The 21778-nt window shown below is 41.4% G+C and overlaps 1 protein-coding gene across 1 annotated transcript in view; it reads left to right on the forward strand.

Moving 5' to 3' along the window:
* The first annotated feature begins 3477 nt into the window (after window positions 1–3477).
* LOC308080551 (matrix remodeling-associated protein 8-like) overlaps window positions 3478–21778 on the forward strand; it is a 31064-nt gene continuing 12763 nt past the window's right edge. The window contains exons 1-8 of the mRNA XM_080422446.1: window positions 3478–3832; window positions 6336–6362; window positions 8258–8467; window positions 9269–9361; window positions 11529–11630; window positions 12692–12825; window positions 14873–15052; window positions 16520–16691. Of these exons, the coding sequence (XP_080278572.1) occupies window positions 3775–3832; window positions 6336–6362; window positions 8258–8467; window positions 9269–9361; window positions 11529–11630; window positions 12692–12825; window positions 14873–15052; window positions 16520–16691 (976 nt within the window). The 5' untranslated portion in view covers window positions 3478–3774. The remainder of the gene's footprint in view (window positions 3833–6335; window positions 6363–8257; window positions 8468–9268; window positions 9362–11528; window positions 11631–12691; window positions 12826–14872; window positions 15053–16519; window positions 16692–21778) is intronic.

The following is a 21778-nucleotide window of genomic DNA, read 5'->3' on the forward strand; positions in this document are numbered from 1 at the left end:
TCCTGCCTGCCGTCTCCATGTTTGGGCAAGCCTGACGTCATCATCAATATGATGTCAGAGATGCACATGGGAGCCATCCTGTTGTAGCAGTGGTTCTCAATCTTTTCAGGCTGTGCCCCCCCCAAAATAATCACATTTGAACTAGGGACCCCCCACCCTCACAAACACTTGGAATATAGTAGTTGAAGCATTATTTTGTTTTGACTGTTCCACAGATAAAAACTGAAAATAGCAGCTCTACAAGCTCACAACACGTTGTGACTTTATAGATCTATTTTCAAAAATGTTGTTTTATAGTATAGTTTGTTGATTACTTTTGATGCAGTAATGGTCTTTTTCTTTTCTATTCTATTTTTAGGTTTTAAAAAGTCCTTAAATGGTCACTTCACTGTTATCTGGGGACCCCCCAAAAATCCTGTGGGTACGGGGGTCCTGACCCACAGGTTGACAACCACTGTTATAGGACCCGCCTTGTATCTTAACGGTGTGCAACATCAGCTAAGATGTTATACCAAATTGTATTGACAGTGTTCCTTTATTATTGACATAATGTAATAACACCTCATCTATTTACATGCAATCCCTGAAAACGCCAAACAAATCCCAATGGAGAACAATTTGCTCTTTTAAAAACTTTTATTGGTGAAAAGACAGAACAGGACACAGGTGATATAAATGACAAAAAAAATTAAAAGGATAATATATTCAAAATCATATATATAAGTGGAATGATGCATTCACAGGAAAATCTAAAACAATGAAGATGAAAGGAAACCAAAGTATGTAGGTTTATGGATGAGGACCAGGTAACTTTGAGAATCGCTGGGTACTTAGGATTAGTACTTAGTTATACAATAATGCTAAAAGAATAACAAAGCCCTGAGGGCTTGTTTCCATTGTGATCCAAGAGATCAAGAAATCAATACCAGGAGCAGTAAAAGTATATTTGCAGAATGACAGTGGGGGATCATTTATTTTGCCACGCTAGAAGACTTGTCTAGGTCCAGTTGCAAATTGCAGACCGGTGCTCTTTTATGGTGGTTTTGAAGGACTAGGGGACTGGGATTGACACTTTTTGATGTCTGTTGACAGGGCTACTAACTAGGGCATTCCACATTCTGGTGGTATAACCGTAGAATGAATTCATCCCCATCATGTTTATGCCAAATCTGGGGATAAAGAGATCAGTGGAGTGCCCTCAGGTGTCGTGCCCGTGGGCATCACTCACTGTTTTTGAGGTAGTCAGACGGGTACATGGGCACAGACTGGTCGTTTGAGTGTCTTGAAGACAAGGCCCATTGCAAGTTGCTGTACTGAAACATGGCTTATATTATTAACCCATTCAAACCGGGAATGCATCTGTGGAACCACTTTATCCATAATTAATACTTTGGCTATTTTTTTAGAAATCTTAACCATTTTGTGCAAATATTTGAATATATATATTTTTAAAGGGAACAATTGTAACTCAAATCTCTGCTTCTGGGTCAAGGAAAATACGCTTTTCAGAGGATTCAGATGACTATTGTAGAATCCCCCAGAAGCAAAGATTTGAGTTACAAATGTTTGCTTTTAAAAATGTATATATATATTCAAAGATTTACAGAAATCTTCACGATTTTTCAAAAAATAGCAGATCTACAAGCTTCTAGATATGCTATTTTTGAAGAGCCAAAGAAATCTAAAAATGTTCCTATTATTTCCCGGTCTAATTGGGTGAACGTGGTATAATTCGTAATATATTAAGTTTGGGTCCTGCATTGGATGATACACTGATCCGGGGTCCTTGAGGGGGCTCCAGGGGGTCCCCAGCTAAATGATAGATAGTTAGGAACCAAATGGACCCTTATGGGTCTGTAACTCAGAGAGTGTACAAATGGACCCCAACGGGTCCATTTGGTTCCATTTGTACACTCTCTGAGTTAAATTAACATTGATTTTACAATATAAATCGGGGTCCCAGAGATAGAAAGGCCATTAAATGGGGGTCCGTAGCCTATAATGCATTTCAAACTGGGGGTCCTTGAAATTAAAATGGTTGAGAATAACTGCTAGAGCCGTACAAATCTTATCTTATTGGAGGGGCCTTGGCATATCTTTTCAAATGGGGGTCTGCGGCTTAAGTGTCAATTGGGGGGTCCTTGACATGAAAAAGTGTGAGAACCACTGTCTTTAGGTCTTGGAGCTGACGCACCTGAAAGGTTTGTAAACCCCTCTGGCTGTAGAAGGGTCTTTCTGTGTATGTGCTGGTAAAACCCATGCATGTACCCCAGTGGTGGACAAAGTACTCACATTCGTTAGGCTACTTAAGTAAAAGTACCTATACACAATGTAGAAATACTCTGTTAAAAGAAAATGGTGCTGTATGCAAAATGTACTAGTAGTAAAAGTATAAAGGTATTGGCATCAAAACGTACTTAAAATGCCAAAAGTAAAAGTACTCATTATGCAGACTGTCCCATTTCAAAATGTATGTGTTCAAAATGTATTAAAAATATTTCATGAAAAATAGCAGGTGTACAAGCTCGTAGCGTGTGAGCTTGTATCTGCTATTTTTTAAGGTAAGAGGAAGAGTGGGCACCTATGTTGATGAAAACTGTCTATTTGGTCCAAAATGTAACGAAAAAATAATAATTTGGAAAATGGTCTTAAGTAATGTTTTTGAATAGCCAACGTCTAAAATATGGATAAAGGGGTTAAAATTATTGTGATGCTGTATTAACACATTTTGCTGGGGACCCCCTAGGAACCCCCTCAAGGACCCCTGGCCTGGGGGTCCCCGGACCCCACTTAGAGAATGAACCACTGACCTACAATATACTGTTGGTCAAGGCTGGAAACGAAATGTCCGCCACTGGGAGGCGCCACTGAGCTCAGTATGAACGGTTCAAGTCATGGGCAGAGAGAGGGAGAGAGGGGTCCGGAATTCAACATTTACTTGAGTAAAAGTACAAAGGTATTGGTATCAAAATGTACTTAAAGTACAAAAGTAAAAGTACTCATTATGCAGAATGACCTGTTTCACAAGTTTTCAAATATATGTATAATATTTATTTAAAACATTTTGAAAATAGCATTGTGAGCTTGTAGATCGTCTATTTTCAATTGGCCGAAATGTAGTGCTAGGGCTGAAGTGGTTAATGTATGTTTTGTAATAATAATCCAAATCTACAAAGTAACTAGTAACTAAAGTTTTCAAATAATTGTGGAGTAAAAAAAAAAAGTATAACATTTGCATCTAGTGGAGTAGAAGTAAAAGTATCGAAAATTGGAAATAGCCTACTCCAGTCAAGTAAAAAAAAACTTTTTTGCACTTACAAGTACAGTACTTGAGTAAATGTACTTAGTTGCTACACCACACTGGCTAAAATAATGAAGAATGCTGCTTCTGCCTCTTGTGCTGCGTGGTGGGTGTTGGGTTTCATAGCCAGGGGGTGGGCCCATAGAGTTATGGGTGGGCCTGTGGGTGGGCCTCAGACACAGACAGACAGTGGAGTTAGGTGCTGACTTGTGTTCAGTTAGTGAGTAGTTAGTTATCAGATGTAGAGTTACATAGTTTAAACTTTTACATGTAGATACAAACCTGTAACAATCCATTCTTTCTGCTGTTGTTGCGGGTCGACACACAGCGCATGGATCAAACGGAACCTGAAGTCTTTGATCTTCTCAGGATTGTGTTATTATTATTATTATCTGCCAGGTGCACATAATAATATATAGTCTATATAAATACTACTACGGTCTCTATTTGTTGTTGTTGTTGTGATATTTAACATGAAGATGAACAGAGAGTTATTGGAGCGCATTGTTCAAGCCATTCTCTTCATCCACAGTAAGTACATCTATATTCCTAATAGTGATGAGAGGTTGTTTATAATGTGTTTTGTTCTGTCTGCGCATCATCTGTCTGTCTACAGTTTTTGGTTGTTGATGTTGGTGTTTAGTAGCCTATATATTTATTATTATTTTATATATTATATATTATATATTATATATTATTATTACCCATATTATATATTATAATTATTATATTTATCATTATTATTTAGTAGCATATATATTCTTGGGTGATGGGAGCTTCGTGCGTATTGTTCTTGCTGTGCATCATAGCATGTATGTCTACACAGTTATGTTGTTGTTGCTGCACGTTTTGGGTGTTGATGTTGGTGTTTAGTCGTCAACATTCATGATGAATTGCATACAAAAGAAAGAACCAAAATTATATTTCGGAGAGCTTTTTGTAAATGGAAGCTGTATAGAGCTTGATATCAGTGATATGCTTTATGGATGGGGGTTGGGAAATAATAAGAAACAGGCTTTATTGTGATGAACTTTTAAACTTAAAGCAGCAACTATAGTTTCATGGGATTTGAATTCGGGTTTCCCACTTTCCCTCCTCCTGCTTGGCCAGTCTCAATATTATGGGCTTGGGTTTATGAGCTTCAGGCAGTACTACTTGTCATCCAGTATAGGTGTCCGACCTACCTGACACCAGGGTCCAAATGTCTCAATGGAAGAGTAGGGAGAACCACCTATAACCACTGCACGTGTGTGTATAGGCTACTATTATCATCATATTCTACCATACAGATTGGTTAAACATGTAATTGAAGACATTCATATAAGTTCCAGATTGCAGGTTTAATTTACATTAATTTAACCCATAAGACCTGAAGCTGATTCTACAAAATAGCAGTTTTTTGAAAAAACCTGTGTTACTATGTCAGTGGTTCTCAATCTTTTTCATGTCAAGGACCGCAAAATGTATATGTGTTTGGCCGCGGACCCCCATCTCAAAATATTTTGTTCCAGGGACCCCCAGAAGCAAAGATTTTTTGTTACAAATGTTTGATTTAAAAAATATATATTTAAAGATTTGCACACATTTTCATGATTTTTCAAAAATAGCAGATCTACAAGCTCGTAGCGCGGCACTCTGTGCCGCGCTATGAGCTTGTATATCTGCTATTTTTCAAAAGCCAAAGTGTAAAATAATGTTTTTTTTTAGCTCAAATCAAAAAATTACACAGATGCGTTCCAGGTCATAAAGGGTTAATATTTGGTGGGGTAGGTAGGGGTGCCAGGGGCGGAGCGTCAGGGGGAACATGGGGGTACGGCCGCTGCCCGGCCCGGGACCCCGCAGGGGGTGCAGGGATGTTAATTTGAACTAATCGATTTCATGAATTATTAAAAACTATTGAGAGAAACATGCTTCTCGATTCTTCGAATTAATCATGAAAAGTTATTGATAGAGAATAATCCCCCAAACGATACATTGATAGTTGTGGCCCTACTGCTGCAATGAAGGCTACTGAGCCTGTTAAAGGTAGGGTAAGTGATTTTCTTTGGTTAAAATAAGTGTTAAATAGCTCTATATTCTGATAGTACTCATTGCTATAGAGTGTTTGTTCAGTAACAGGAGTCTCCATGTCTCTCCAGCTCTTTATTAAACAGAAAATACATTTTCAGGCCAGGATACCAATTTTATCCAATCAGGATAGGGAACTCAGTCAGCATACAGATTAAACAAGTGAAATTGGAAGTGATGACACTAAGAAATGAGCAGGCAACATTGGAACTGGAACACTATATAAAAATGAAGAGTACTCTCTCCTGATTGGCTGATATTGTTTGACGGAGAGACTCCTGTTACTGAACAACTGAAGTCTGACGTCATTTTGTAGTCCGACGTCATTTTGTAGTCCGACGTCACGTCTGGGTCCAAAAGGCACCAGCGTCGTCCACTCTTCATTGTAAACAAACATGTTGGAACCCGTAAATCTTTTTACAATAACCTCCTTTCTCAGAAATGAACCATTGAGGGTTAATAACTTAAGGGTCTTAAGGCTAATATCATAGACAGTAAAAAGTAGGCTAATATATATATTTATATATATGTATTTATTATTATCTATTATCTCTTTGTCTCAGATCTGTTAAAACAGCGAGGGACACAGCACTGCGCATATTGGGAAAATACACACTTGGACCATAGAGGTATAAGACTTGGACCCGGAAGTTATTCTGGAGGGGCGCAACGTCACAGCTTAACAACCGAATAGCAATGATCACTATCAGAATATAGTGCTTTAACCTTTTAACAAAACACTTTTTGTTTTGACCAAAATATATCACTTATACCCTACCTTTGAAGCAAATGAGGCATTTCATTTAAGTACATAAAATAGCTTCACTGTCATCCTGCATAAAGGAACAGTTTCCTGTAGCATTGATGATTGATGGTCCAGTTACAGTAGGCTGTGTTTGTACAGTTAACTGACCGTGTCTGTGTTATAGTCATTATGCCTCTCTTTTTCCTCATGTTTCTATTTCAGTCCCCATGGCCCTCCTCTTCACTGCAGGTCTGTTTTCTCTGTGTGTGTGTGTGTGTGCGTGCGTGCGGGCGGGCGGGCGGGTGCGTGCGTGCGTGCGTGTGAGTTTGTGTGTGTGTGTGTGTGTGTGTGTGTGTGTGTGTGTGTGTGTGTGTGTGTGTGTGTGTGTGTGTGTGTGTGTGTGTGTGTGTGTGTGAGAGAGAGAGAGAGAGCATACATGTGCATGTGCTGTATGCATGTGTGCATGAACATGCTTGTATTCTTGCATGTGTTTTTATGGAAACATATTGTGTTTATGACAGTGGTTCTCAAGCATTTTCATGTGAATGACCCCCAAATTGATATGTATGTTGGCCACAGACTCCCGTCTGAAAATAATTTGTGCCACGAACCCCCATAAGAGAATTTTGTCAACATTTGACAAGATTGTTAAAAAGATAGCCTATCTACACAAGCACTCAATGTGTCATTGAGAGCTTGTAGATTGGCTATTTTCAAATTGCTGGAAAAATAAATAAAGCTTAAAGGGCAAGACCACTTTGTTAGAGGTTTGGATTGAGTAAGTTACATTGCCATGATGTAACTCCAAAGGTGGACAAGAAATAAAAAAATAATCGCTCCATTGATTAGAAATTGATCATTCAAAATATGCTCCTCAATGACTTACATTGTACAGTGAAACAGCTCTCAAAGTCACTCTTTTAGCACGTAAACGGACACAAACAAAGTTGATTCTGATGATATAGAACATCAACAAACCCAGTACTGTTTATTCTTTTAAATAAAAATGTTAACTTCCTGTTGATTTTACTATTTGAAGATCCTGATCCTCAAATTTTGTTGTCTTCCTATTAGAAAATAATAAGTTGACACTTTTATTTAAACAGTACTGGGTTTGGTGATGTTCTAATCTATAATATTGTGTGACTCAACTGTGTTTGCGTTTGTTTACGTGCTAAAAGAGTGACTTTGAGAGCTGTTTCACCGTGCAATGTAAGTCATATTTTGAATGATCAATTTTATAATCAATGGAGCAATTATTTTTTAATTCTTGTCCACCTTTGGAGTTACATCAAAAACACATTTTGCTGGGGACCCCCCCCCCACCCCCCTGGGAACCCCCTCATTCATGGACGGACGCCTGGGGGTCCCCGGAGGACCCCCACTCACTTTGAGAACCAGCGGTTTACAGTGGTGGAAAAAGTACTCTGTTACAAGTAAAAGTCCAGAATTAAAACATTACTTGAGTACAAGTACAAAAGTATTGGCATAAAAATGTACTTAAAGTACCAAAAGTAAAAGTACTAAATTATTTGAAAATAGCAGATCTACAAGCTCACAACGCGACATTGCCTATGTATAAAATAGGGCTAAAGTGGTTAATATACGTTTTATAATATAATAATTGATAATTGCAAAGTAACTAGTAACTACAGTTGTCAAATAATTGTAGTGGAGTAAAAGTACAATATTTGCCTCTGAGATGTAGTGGAGTAGAAGTAAAAGTACTGAAAATTGGAAACACTCCAGTAAAGTAAAAATACCTCAAAATTGTACAGTACTTGAGTACATGTACTTAGTTACTTTACACCACTGCTAATCAGCTTTGTTTGCGTTCGTTTACGTGCTAAAAGAGTGACTTTGAGAGGTGTTTCACCGTACAATGTACGCGTAAACATTTTTAACTCTAAATCTTTGCTTCCCTAAAAAGAATCTAAATTATAATAATTTTTTTACATCTTTCAATATTTTTCAAAAATAGCAGAAGTACAGATCTGCTATTTTTGAACAGCCAATATTTTGCTGGGGACCCCCTTGTAACCCCCTCATGCATGGACCCCTGGGGGTCCCCATACTCACTTTGAGAACCAGCCGATTATAATGAATAATATTGTCTTTCGTTCAAATCAAATCACATCAATCAGTGTCAGGCCAGGAGAGCAGCAGCAGTGTGGTGGTGGCCGGGTACAACGTGAGCGCCCCCGCCGGCACGCAGGTGGTACTGCAGTGTGTGAGCGGCCGCATGGTGTGGACCAGGGACCGCCTGAAGGACCGGCAGAGGGTGCTCCACTGGGACCTGTACCGCGCCCGGCCCGAATACTCCATGGAGAGGCTGGCCGACATGTTCTCTGCAGGTATACTATACTGTAGGGCTGTGGTTCTCAACCTGTTCAGGCTGGGACCCCCCCAAAATAATCACATTTGTGCTGGGGACCCCTCCCTGACAAGCACTTTGGAATTGAGGCATTAAATTTAGTTTGACTCAGCTCCACAGATTCATATTGTGAAAATAGCTGATCTACACGCTCACAACCGTGAATAATTGTTGCCTCCTTCTTATGTAATATTTGACAATTTGGCCAATTTGGTATTAAAAAGGTCTTAAAAGTCATTACATTTTAACTTTATAAATGTGCAGATACCCTGTATACACTTATACTGTATGTTGGTTTGTTTACTGTTGAGTGAGAAAACAATGTTGCACATTAAGCTAATCATCTGGGGACCCCCCAAAATTATTTGGGGACACCCCTGGGGGTCCCGACCCACAGGTTGAGAAGCACTGGGGCAGTGTTCCTCTTTTTCATGTCAAGGACCCCCAAATTGATTATGTATTTGGCCGCAGACCCCGCCATCTAAAAAGGTTTTGTGCAAGTGACCCCCAGAATAGAAGATTTGTGTTAAAAAAAATCCAAACAATATAAACAAAAATGCAAACATTTTCTGTATTTTTAAAAATATTTTCATAAATATCAGATGTACAAGCTTGTATATCTGGTATTTGTGAATATCCAACATATACATGGATAAAGTGGTTAAAATGATTGTGATGCTAAATTAACTGCTTTTGCTGGGACCACGCCGGACCCCACTTTGAGGCGATTATGTTTGTAATAATGATGTAATAATTGTTGTGACGTTGTTCTCTGCTGCAGGGGACCAGCGTATCTACAACTCCTACAACCAGGGCAGGATCAGCCTCAGCCAATCAGCCTTCAGGGACGGAAACTTCTCTCTCGTCATCCGAGGTAAAGGGGCGTAACGACACAGTTTGTGAATATCCTGCAGATTCTTATCAATTGTTGGTTATCAGTATACCAAGAAGAATGCAAAGAAGAATGAGAAGAATGTCCTCGGGGAGGAGAACGTTCTCTCAAGTTCATGAGTCAACACATTCTCACTCCCAAGACGGCAAACGGGTGACTTCTTGGGACGGATTTGAACAAACGTCAAACATTTGACTTGAAGTGGGTACCCTCGACGGCACATGTTGACTATAGGGGGGATATGAGTTACGATTCTGTCCCTATCGAGACATTAACTCCAACGGCGCAGAGTCGGCTGAAGCAGACTTCGTAATGCTCGGCGCGGCGACTTGCTCGCCTAACGGCTCGCTCTGCGGTGTCTCTCGTGGCTCAAGTCCCCTTAGACGGTGCGCCTCCGTCATTTTAACAGTTTTTTAGCAGACCCTTTATCCTTTTTACGTCTTGGGTTTGAGATCGGCACTTCCGTTTTCCTGGAGTGCGGAAGTGCCTGGGACGGCACCAGACGTTTGACGCTTGGTCACATCTGTCCCAAGAAGTCACAATAGGCCGCTTGGGGGAGTGAGAGTGTGTTGCAACCTAAAGTTCATGAGAGAGAACCAGAGAACGTTCTCTCAAGTTCATTTGAGAGAACCAGAGAACGGCATGGTGCTTTACCCCCTGTGCCACCCCGTGTTGGTGGGCAGGTGCTTTACCCCTTCGTTACACAACAACAGTAATATTTTGAAAATTCTCGATAGAGTGGGAAGATCAAGTTCACATCCTTGTATAAGGATTGAACGTATACAAATGTTTTAATAGGGCTGCGACCGATAACGTTTAAGTTCACATTATAGAAGTACTGTGAAACAGCTGGTAATAGTAACAGCCTGTAGTTCTGTTATATTGGTTCAAAAATGGCTAAAATGCTTTTTTGGGGATATTTTATCAGAATTCTTCACCTCAAAATGTATTTGGAAGTCAACTGAAATCTCAGACGAATTAACCATCATTTTATATGGCTTTTGACAATAATTGGCAACATATTTCCGCAAATAGGATTTCTTATTACTTACTTTTATTAGTATGTTGTTCTGGTAACTTCATAGACATGGTCTGTGAAGAAAAGAATTCGGTCACCATCATTTTATATGACTTTTTAATAATAATAATTATAGCTCAGATGTATATAGCGCTTTCCTAAGTACCCAAAGTCGCTTTACATAAAGAAAAGGAAGGAACCAACTTTATTAAGAAGAAAAAACTAAAAAGTGCTAGATTAAAAAGATAAAAGGTTTTTGACCGAAAAAAATTGCGCCATTTTGGATCGATGCCAATCCTAGGATTTCTTAGGACTTTTAGTATGTTGTTCTGGTGACTTCATCATAGACATGGTCTGTGAAGAAAAAACATTCTGTCACCGTCATTTTATAATATGGCTTCTTGACAATAATAACAGCCATTTTTGGATTGATGCCAATCCTAGGATTTCTTAGGACTTTTTAGTATGGTGTTCTGGACACTCATAGAAATGATGTATGGTGGAGAAAAATAATCTGTTACAATGACTTTGATGTGAAACGCTGACTGTCGTCTCATTCCTACTATAGTAGCTCTGATGTTTTATATTCCCTTGTTGCTATTTATTCCCTTTCGTGTTTCAAGCATTTCATTACCTCAGGGGTCTTCAACGTTTTTCAGGCCAAGGACCCCTTATTAGCAGAGAGAGACATGAAGCAGGGACTCCCCCCACTACATTGTATACAATTGTGTTACAGATTAAACTTTGTCATAGATTTCATAGATAGCTTCGTTGACTATCATCAGGCATTGTGTAAATCAATGTTTTTTTTCGTTTATTTCAGACATTTAACCACTTAAACCCTCAATACTAAGTAAACGTGACCTTTGGCTCTGTACTTGGCATTTCCTTCTACACCAAACCTCTTTGCTGAAATTTCGGCTAATGTTCCTCTCAGAATAGGGATGCTACAGGGTTGTAAAATAAAAAGTAAAAAGTTCCTATCACACAAAGATTTGGCGGCCCCCCCTGTAGTAACTGTGAGGACCCCCTAGGGGTCGCGGACCCCCTGTTGAAGACCCCTGCATTACGTTCATCATTCATTGGCATATCGTTCTGTGTTGTCTGTTTCCACACGGTGTAAACAAACAGACGTCACCATGAACGACCGCGGCCTGTACTCCTGTAACCTCCACCATCACTACTGTCACCTGTACGAGACCATAAGAGTGCAGCTCAACGTCACCAAGTCACGTAAGTAGAGAGAACAGACCCTCCCTGAAGTGAGGTAACATGTCCCCACAAAGTATAATCATTATTTTAAATGATGATTGCACTTGTGGTGATGATTAATGTATCCATTAGTAGCAGTGTTGATTTTGACAGCACATTTTTATTTAGTTTGTCTAGTCTTTTGAATAAATCTTTATTTAGTTTGTCATATTTTAGTCATTTGAAATGTTTTAGTTTTTGTCTAGTTTTAGTCGACGAAATATCATAAGATTATAGTCGCCTAAATCTACAGTTGATTTAGTCGACTATAATGTATTTTGGCGGTGCCTTGATGGCGTCGTAATGGCTGATTTTACACTTGGTTGCATGCTGAAAATAGCCGATCTACAAGCTCACAACGTGTCGCAGCGCGACGCGTTGTGAGCTTGTAGATCGGTATTTTATTTTATTTTATTTAGAGCGCAACACCCGAGCGCAACCGAACATAAAATGAATTGTCTTTTAGTTCTACTCTTCTCCACTCGTCCCTCACTAATATTTTAGTCTAGTTTAAATTTTTTGACGAAATTGTCAATATATTTAGTCTTAGTTTTAGTCATCGTAGCTTAGCTTTTATTTCGTTTTTATTTCGTTTTCGTCAGTGAAAAAAGGTAGTCGACGAAAATCTTTCGTCATAGTTTTAGTCGACGAAATCAACACGGATTAGTACATTAGTTAAATTATAAAACAGGATTTTACTGTACTAGGGTTCGGGCCGCCCTCACACCTACGCTGCACCGCCGATCCAGCTGATATGCTAATATATGGAGATCTCTGTATCTGTCAGTCCGTGTCCCTGGTCCTAGAAATAAAATAAAAGGTCTGAGATCAATCGTGTAAAAATATAGCACTTTTGGGCGTACAGTATCAGTTGATCATAGCCTCACTTCTCTGTTGTTGTTGTTGTTGTGTGTGTGTGTGTGTGTGTGTGTGTGTGTGTGTGTGTGTGTGTGTGTGTGTGTGTGTGTGTGTGTGTGTGTGTGTGTGTGTGTGTGTGTGTGTGTGTGTGTGTGTGTGTGTGCGTGTGTGTGTGTGCTTTCCAGGTCGTAAGGAGCAGCGGTACTGGGATGGACAGAAGGCAGTGTATGTGGTGTTGCTAGGCAGCACGGTGGTTCTGCCCTGCGTCAACAGACGGAGCGTGTGGACGGACGGAAACAGCGAGGAGGAGCAACAACAGGTGTGTGTGTGTGTGTGTGTGCATTTTCACGATAAAAAGAAAATAGCCAAATAAATCAAAAAATGACACAGATGCGTTCCCGGTCTTAACGGGTCAAAGCCACTTTACATCAGAGTCCATTGCAGAGGACAGTTGCAGCAGCGTAAATGACCCTTCCTTTGTTCGTAGGAAAGCTGTCACGTCCCAAGTTTTTGTACTTTCGGTATGTTGCACACATGATACGTATACTGGAATTATTTTGCAAGTACCGTAGTTGACAGTTTCAGGTTAACCCACCTCGTTTCAAATGTTTGAAGTAAACTGGGCTTTAGAAGTGTATTACTGTGGGATGCCCTAGAGGCAACCCACAGTATTGTTCTTGGTCACCTTTATTTATATAGTAGAGAAACCCCCAAACTTTGGCGAGCTACTTCCCCCACAGTTTGTGCGGAGGGAGCTACTCCTCCCTCCGCACAGCCGCACACACACAATTCATAATATGTCAAAATGACCGGCCTACCGATCTACAAGCTCGAGCTTGCAGATCAGCTGTTTTCACAATTTTTGCATGACACCATTGTGCAGCAAATGATAAATTAGGGCTTATGTGGATAATTGATCCATGTTGAAAAATATATATTTTCGAACATTTTCAAAAAATCTACAAGCTCGCAAAAAGTATAACGTTATTAAATATGTCAGTCATTTCTTTGTGTTCTATCCATAGGTTATTTGTCATATCTGCCCTGTGCAACTTCAAAGCCTAAAAGCCAGAAATAAATAGATTTTTTTTATTCATTATGTTCCGGTGTTCAATGACAAGAAAACACAATTAAATCAAAAATCGCAATTATTTGTGTGACCATTAATCGTCAAGTGAAATTTCATAATCGTGACGGCCCTGTCCATGTACCGTTTGGCTGTTTGTTGGAGGGACCTGTTGTTTACAAAACATGCCAGAAATCATGAACGAAACGTCCAATGGACCCCAATTTTGAAGCACATGTGGAGGGTCCTCTACTCAACACAGGATCAAACGTTATTTCAGTTTGACCCATAAAGGGTGCCACAAATGTTGTGGAAACGTGATTGTTTTGGACCAATCCCTTCCAAATGATCTCAGGAGTCACGTGACTGTAACGTAATTGGCTTGCAAAATTAGTGGGAGGGGCCTATAAACAAATGTATAATCATGAACATCCAATCAACCCCAAATTTTTATTGCATGTGGCGTAGCCTCGAACGCCACTCCTCCCAGTGGATTCCTCGGGGTCCCGACGGCGCCCGCAACCCCCGACTTGCGTCGGTGTGGTGCAACCACACTTGCAATTTCCTGAAATTGCACCTTTCTAGTTGTAAATTATCGCAGGAATTCTTTAGCAAGTAGCTGCCGGTTTCAAACCCACGTTGTTTCAGATGTTCAAAGTAAACTGTGCTTTAGACATTTTTGTTTAGCTTTAGACTCATTCATTATGGACTACATCATGTAGTCCACAATAATGAATCATGTGTAGTCTGCATTTATTCCAATCAAGAGACAAAGACAGGGTCATTCGAACCGTTCTAACATTTAGTAACTATCGGTTATGCAGTCTCTACGATGCAGACGTCTCGTAGGCTGTAGGGTTCTCCAGTAAACTATCTATCAGTTATGCACAGTGGTGGAAAAAGTACTCAAATGTTTTACTTAAGTAAAAGTAATAAATACTGATAAAGTCATCAAAGTCTGTAAAAAGTAACTAATTTAAGTCAAAGCACTTGAAAGTTACTAAATTGAGTAAAAATACTTGCGCACGCACATTGACGCGCGCTCACACACACACTAAAACGACTTATCTACAATTTGAGTAAACGTACTTTAAGTACTTAAAAGTTACTTAAGAAGAGAGTTAAAATGTTTTAAAAATGTTTCTGCCAATATAAAGTTATTTTAAAGCAGTCTTAGGCTAAAAATAGCTTAATGAAATGAACTCATGAAAGGCACCACTCTCTTCACACTGGGTGTGATTTTTTTTTAACAGTGTGGTTCTGGTTCCTTAATGTGTTCTTGGTCCACATCATCATCCAGGTGGTCCACTGGGACCGCCAGTCCCCGGGGATCCTCCACGACCGCGCCGACCGGCTGGTGGACCTGTACGCCTCGGGGGAGCAACGCAGCTACGGCTCCATGTTCCTCCAGATGAAGATGAACATCAGCAACCAGGCCTTCACACAGGGAGACTTCTCACTGGTTATATCTGACCTGCAGGTGTGTGTGTGTACTCTGTGTGTACTCTGTGTGTACTCTGTGTGTACTCTGTGTGTACTCTGTGTGTACTCTGTGTGTGTGTGTGTGTGTGTGTGTGTGTGTGTGTGTGTGTGTGTGTGTGTGTGTGTGTGTGTGTGCGCGTGTGTGCGTGTGTGTGTGCGTGCGCGCTTGTGCGTGCGTGTGATGTGATGTGAGACTGCCGATGCCTATTCTTAGAACTACTAACTGAACCATGCTGTTATAAAAGAAAGGAAGAAAAAAATCCTAAAAGGTGCTAAAAAAAACAACTAAAAACAGTTTCATTTCCTCTCTGCATCCCGCTGGTAATAATAAATGTAGTGAAATGGGTGTTGAGAGAGCAGCATTGGGGAGAGAGGGAGGGAGGGACTACTGACTGTATCCCCACCTGCAGAACACATTATGTAGTCTGTAGTACTATACCACAGTCCAACACAACCAAAACATTCTATGACTTTGACCTACTTTTCATTTTGTTGTTGTCGGGGCAGAAACCTCTTATCTCCATATTCTAACTTTCTGTGTTTTTTTCGTAAATTAACGCCCTACTTGATCATTACTACAGTGTCACACTACAGCATCAAAAGTAGCAGATCTACAAACTCGAAATGCGGCGCGAAGCGACACGTTTCGAGCTTGTAGATCTGCTACTTTTGATGCTTTTGAATTTGAATCCCTGAAAAGTAACAGTTTTGGACATATGAGGTTTTCGTCTGACAGAGATGATTTTGAGGGGGGAAAAAAAGAGGGAATCGTGATTTATTATCGGCAGTTCAACATACAGTATACATACTTACAGTATTTGTTGCGGTAATGCCAAGTAATGTTGTTCCACCATCTCAACAACACATCTTATATCAATGAACAAGAAATGCATATTATGGTGGTGTTTCCAACACGTTTTTAAGTTTCTCAACAAGCCAGCTGCCACTGTGTCAGACCGTTCCTTGTGACTGGTGATGATGGGTGATAATAGATAAAAGAAAGAAAAAAGAGTCTGAGAGTTTCTGAGTGGTTGGGTCAAGGGGTCCCCAGGGGTCCTTGAGGGGGTCCCCAGCTAAATGATTGATAGTTACCAACCAAACCTTTTAATGTCTGGGACCCCAGGAAGAGTAGCCTTCACTGGGGTCTGAGAGGACTAATGGGGATCTATAATAAACAATAAACAATACAGGTCTGTAACTCCCAAGAGTGTACAAATGTTTGAATATATTTGTACAGTCTCAGAGTTTTATTGCAAACTTTCAATTGCTTTGCAATAAACAATTTTTGCTCATTTGGTTCCCTTCGGCTCCAGCAACCTTTTGAGTTTTTTTTGCTACATCTTTGCACGACGAATTAGGGGCACTAATTTACGAAAAACAAAAAAGTTGAAATATGGAGATACAAGGTTTCTACGTGTGTTTTAAACATCCTCTCGTCTGTCTCTCCCTCTCCCCCCCCCCTTAGCCGTCAGACCAGGGCCTGTACTCCTGCCACCTCCACCACCACTACTGTGGTCTGCACGAGAGACGAGAGTTCCAGCTGAACGTCGGACCACCGGTCGCGCCGCGGACCACCCCCCTCCCCCCGCCGCCACCCAGAACCCTCGCACCCAAAGCGCTGCCTAATGAAGACCAAGGTAGCGTAGCATATAGCATGAGCGCCGCGGTTCAGCGGCAGAGGCTTGTTTGTGTCTGCACTAGAAAAAACAATAAGCAGAAAAAAACACCACATGTCCTTTCGTTTCTGCTCTCTTTCCCATGTCCTCAAAACATCCTTGGCGTCTTTTCCCATTCCTCCCCCCCCCCCCCCTCCCTCTCTTCTCTCCCCTCTTCTCCTCTTCGGTCAGTTTCTCACAAGGCAAGTTTATTTGCATAGCAGCAGATTTCAATAACAAGGCAATTCAGAGTGCTTTACATAAAACCAGTGGTGTAAAAGTAACTAAGTACATTTACTCAGTAACATTTTCAGTACTTTTACTTCATCATCATCATCATCATCATAACCTTTATTTCAACTCGGAATACAGTTGAGGGGCAGGCCCTCATTTTCAATGTAGCCGAGTTAACTACTTTACTTTTAGTAGATTACTTCTACTCCACTACATCTCAGAGGCAAATATTGTACTTTTACTCCACTACAACTATTTGAAAACTTTAGTTACTACATTACCCACTTCAGCCCTAAATACGTTTTGGCCATTTGAAAATAGCCGATCTACATACGCGATGCGACGCATTGTGAGCTTGTAGATCTGCTATTTTCAAATTATTTTTTAAACATTTTATACATTTGAAAACTTGTGAAACGGGACCTTCTGCACAATGAGTACTTTCTACTTTTGGTACTTTAAGTTAAAACATTTTTACTTTTTCCACCACTGCATAAAACATAAAGACATTTAAACCATTAAAGTCTACCATACTAGCCCTGACGGAAAAGGATAGTCATTGAGAGTTAACTCCATCAACCCTATAGCGTTCCTATTCGGGGTGAGGGGTGGGGGGGGGCCATCAGGGCGAATCTAAAAGCTGATCTAAAAGCTCACAATGCGTTGCGACTTTCAGCTTGTAGATCGGCTTTGTTGGGCAAACAGATTCGGTATCGAGGGGATTATGAGGACTATCCCCGGTCAACAAAGTAAAACTGAATTGAACCAAAAGTTGGTACATTTGTGTTTTGGTAGATTATTTCTCTGTTGTACCAACGATCCCTGGCGATAACTTTTATACGTTTGGGAAGCCTGTTTATTTCCCTTTTTTAACAGTGACCCATTTGTAGGGAACATTTTTTGCACTGAGCACCACAGCTGAGTATGTGGATTGTTGCGCCCATGAAAAATCCGCCTAATCTTTTCTGCCCCCAAACAGCTTACAGTATGCTGCTGTTGCTATTGACTGTTGTTGCTACTGTCTATTCTATTGTTGCTATTGACTCTTGTTTGGTGCTGTTTAGTGGATTGTAATGATTGAAGTCTTATCAGTAACAAGGAAGAAACAAGGCATATAGGGCCCTATTCTGGGCGCCGCCTTACCCATTATCCCTAAACATCTTCGCCATTTTTTACTATTTTGAAAAACATTTTCAAATAGTTCAAAAGGCCAATCTACAAGCTCACAACATGTCGATGTAGATCGGCTAGTTGAACTATTTGAACATGTTTTTAAAAATAGTAAAAAATGGCAAAGAAGTTTAGGGATAATGGGTAAGGCGGCGTCCAGAATAGGGCCCATAGAGTACAGAAGTCCTGACGTCACTCGTTCATCCCCTGGTTCGTAAAGTAATTTCTTTATGGAGAATAACATTGGGTCATCTTAGAATCGTCTCATATAAGAATTGCGGTCCAAAAATAAACAAACTGTCTCGGCGATATTATCAGGGAGGAGGTTCTGTATCGTTTATGATAGGCAGTCACTTATATTTGATACAGTCTGTTTCTGGCGAAAATTTAACTAATTCGGCGGAAGTAACATTATCGTTTTCTCACCGTCAGTTGATGCTTCATATCCATAAGAGTCAAACCGCCGGGATCATTTGTTTATTTTTGTTTATTTGACGCGATATTAAACACGTCATGGGAATTCAGAACGGGGCTGGAAAACCGCGAAACAGGTAGGATGTGTAAATTACGTCAGACTTCGGTGCTCTATTGGCAAATTTTACAATTTATTCATTTCTACCAAACACAAATTGCTGAAGTTGTTGTTGGATGTTTTATATACAGTTTAAGTGGTTAATAAGAAAAAAGCCGATCTTAAAAATTAGGGGCAGAGGTTCTGCTCTGGCATCCAAGGACTGTGTGTGCACAGTTTCGCTGCGATCGGGCCAACGATGCCGGAGATTAGCTGTTCACAGACGGACATACACACGGACGGACGGACGGACGGACGGACGGACGGACGGACGGACGGACGGACAGGGTGCAAAACATAGTCTCGGCCATGCTTTTGGCCTGGCGGAGACAATTACAGTGCAGTAGTATACTCCAAACAACAGTTACAGTAGCGAAGGACGAGGAGGAGGAGAAGAAAGTAGGGGAGAAACCCGGTTCTGGTGGAGGGGATTTTTATTTGTTTTATGAGCACATAGTCCTGCTCTGTCAGCTTTGTGTGGTGCCAGGCAGGACGCCCACAGAGAGAGAGAGAGCCCCTGGTTCTCCAACTACAGACCCTCCAAACCGCCTGAATGCCCCCTCCCCCCTGCCCTCCTTTGATCCTCGTACAATTGCCTTAGACACTCTTTCTTCTTTTTTTTAAAAACCTATGTGTGGACACAGCAAAATGCTGAGCATTGGTTTTACCTCTTTGACACTCACTGGTCCAAAACTTCCTCAAAGGGTTTGCAACATTTCCTCAAACCTTTAACGAAACTTTTGTTAAAAAAGATATTCTTCCAAAATATTCAGAAATGTTCAGAAAATAGCTGATCTACAGAAAACGTGTACATCTTTTGTATAAAGTATAGGGTCTATAAGTAGTCAAAAATTATTTTACCTTGCATGTGTGAATGTTTACATGTGTGAATGTTTACATTGTGTGTGTGTGTGTGTGTGTGTGTGTGTGTGTGTGTGTGTGTGTGTGTGTGTGTGTGTGTGTGCGCGCGCGCGTGCATGCATGCGTGCGTGCGTGCGTGCGTGCGTGCGTGCGTGCGTGCGTGCGTGCGCATCCTGAAGGATCTGTTTTAGTCTTTAGTGATCCAGTACTCTCCGGACTTCATCCTCTCCTTCCTCTCTCACCCCCCCTCCCCTCTTCACCGTCTCATACACATTCTTCAGCACTTTATCGCTCTGAGCTTTTCTTTCCTTTTTTGTGCTTTCTGCCTGAGAGAGAGAGAGAGAGACAGACAGACAGACGGAGAGAGAGAGAAAGAGAGATTGACCTCACGTTGTTGGAGAATGAGAGAAACATTGATTCACACAATGACTGCTAATGTACCAAATTAATGTGGGAAAATCACCTCTAGTCAAGTTTTTTCTCTCTCTCTCTCTCTCTCTCTCTCTCTCTCTCTCTGTCTCTCTCTGTCTCTCACTTTCACTCTCAGTGAATGAATGTGCATCTGCATTATGTGGGTTGGTGAGGAAATGTGTGTGTGTGTGTGTGTGTGTGTGTGTGTGTGTGTGTGTGTGTGTGTGTGTGTGTGTGCGTGTGCGTGTGCGTGTGTGCGTGTGTGTGTGTGTGTGAGCACCCAGCACACATGTGCCAAGACCTGATCTAAGCTCAGTGGAATCTGTGGGATCGGGGCTGTGGGCCCACAGCTCTGCTGCCCACAGCATAAACCCACCTCTCCCCTCCTCTGCGTATCTTCCTGTATCCTCCTCTACGTATCCTCCTCTACGTATCCTCCTCTACGGACCCTCCTCTACGTATCCTCCTCTACGTATCCTCCTGGACCCTGTACTGCTGCAAACAGCACAGGATCCCCTTGTGGATTTTATGCAGTGAAGCAACAATATATCCTCTCTGTCGGGTGGAAAACTCCAAAACTGTTACTTTACCAGATTCAAAATTCAAAAGTAGCAAAAGTAACAGATCTACAAGCTCAACATGCATCTCGAGCTTGTGCCTTAAGGTTTATTTTCTGCCCGTCGGCAACAATATTCATGATGGACCCTGCGGCCCTGTGACTCTGGGCCTTCCCATACTGTCCCCGTAGTGATGGACCCTTACCCCCAACTAGTGCCCTTATTCTGGGCATGTCATAATAGGCGTACCATAGTGATGTGCGGGTCGGGTTTTTTCATGACCCGCCCCGCCCCGCCCCGCCACGGAACCCAACCCGCCTCAAACCGCCCAGCGAACCCATATATAAATCTATGGCTCAACCCGCCCCGCGACCCCGCGGTGGGAAAAAAATGATAATCATCATCATAATAGCTCAGATTTATATATAGCGCTCTTTTAAGTACCCAAAGTCGCTTTAAATGTCTCCAGTAGCACAACATTGTCATGGGCTAAATAACAAGCATGTTGTTCAAAATAGGTTTTTTTTTTTTTTTTTTTGCGTGTGAGAGCGGCTGACCCGCTCACCTCCGCAGCCCGCATAATTGCCTCTGAAATCCTGACTCGACCACCACCGTGCCGCGGGTTGACCCGCGGGACCCACGGGTTACGGGTCGGCCCGCTCATCACTAGCGTACCATGAATCGATTTTCTAAAAACCAGGGACTTGGCCACCAAGTTTATTTCCGTCTCTATGTCTTTAAAACAAAGTAATTCAAGGAACCAACCAAACGTGGGCCGAAAAAAAAAAGATTTGGATGGTTTTAGAGCTCACTGCTAAACTACAGTTTTTGGGGGTCCTTGGTACGAAATAGTTAGAACCACTGGTTTACCGGACATGACGTGTGTGTTTGTATAGGAGGGGGGAGTATTTTTTTAACAAAACATTGCGACCGTTTGAAGTCTGTGACTGGCACCATAATGACATGTGGGCGTTTGTTGAAACGCTGGACGTTTACAGTAATGTCGTGACACTATCTGGTCCTCATGTGGGATTTGTTCTGAACCGGACCCTCTCTCTCTCTCTCTCTCCTCTCCTCTCTGATCTAAAGGCCTGTCTACTGGCCTGTTGACTTTGGCTCACACAGGACATTCTGGAAGAACCACAGAACACTCCCCCCCCCACCCCCCACCACCTCCTCTCCTCCTCTCTCTACCCCTCCTCTCTCTCTACCCCTCCGTCTTTCCCCTCCGTTCTCTGTTTTTCTCTTTCTCTCGCTGAGGATCC

This window comes from Gymnoscopelus braueri (assembly GCF_963280865.1).
Source record: "Gymnoscopelus braueri genome assembly, chromosome: 3".
In the NCBI taxonomy this organism is placed as follows: domain Eukaryota; kingdom Metazoa; phylum Chordata; class Actinopteri; order Myctophiformes; family Myctophidae; genus Gymnoscopelus; species Gymnoscopelus braueri.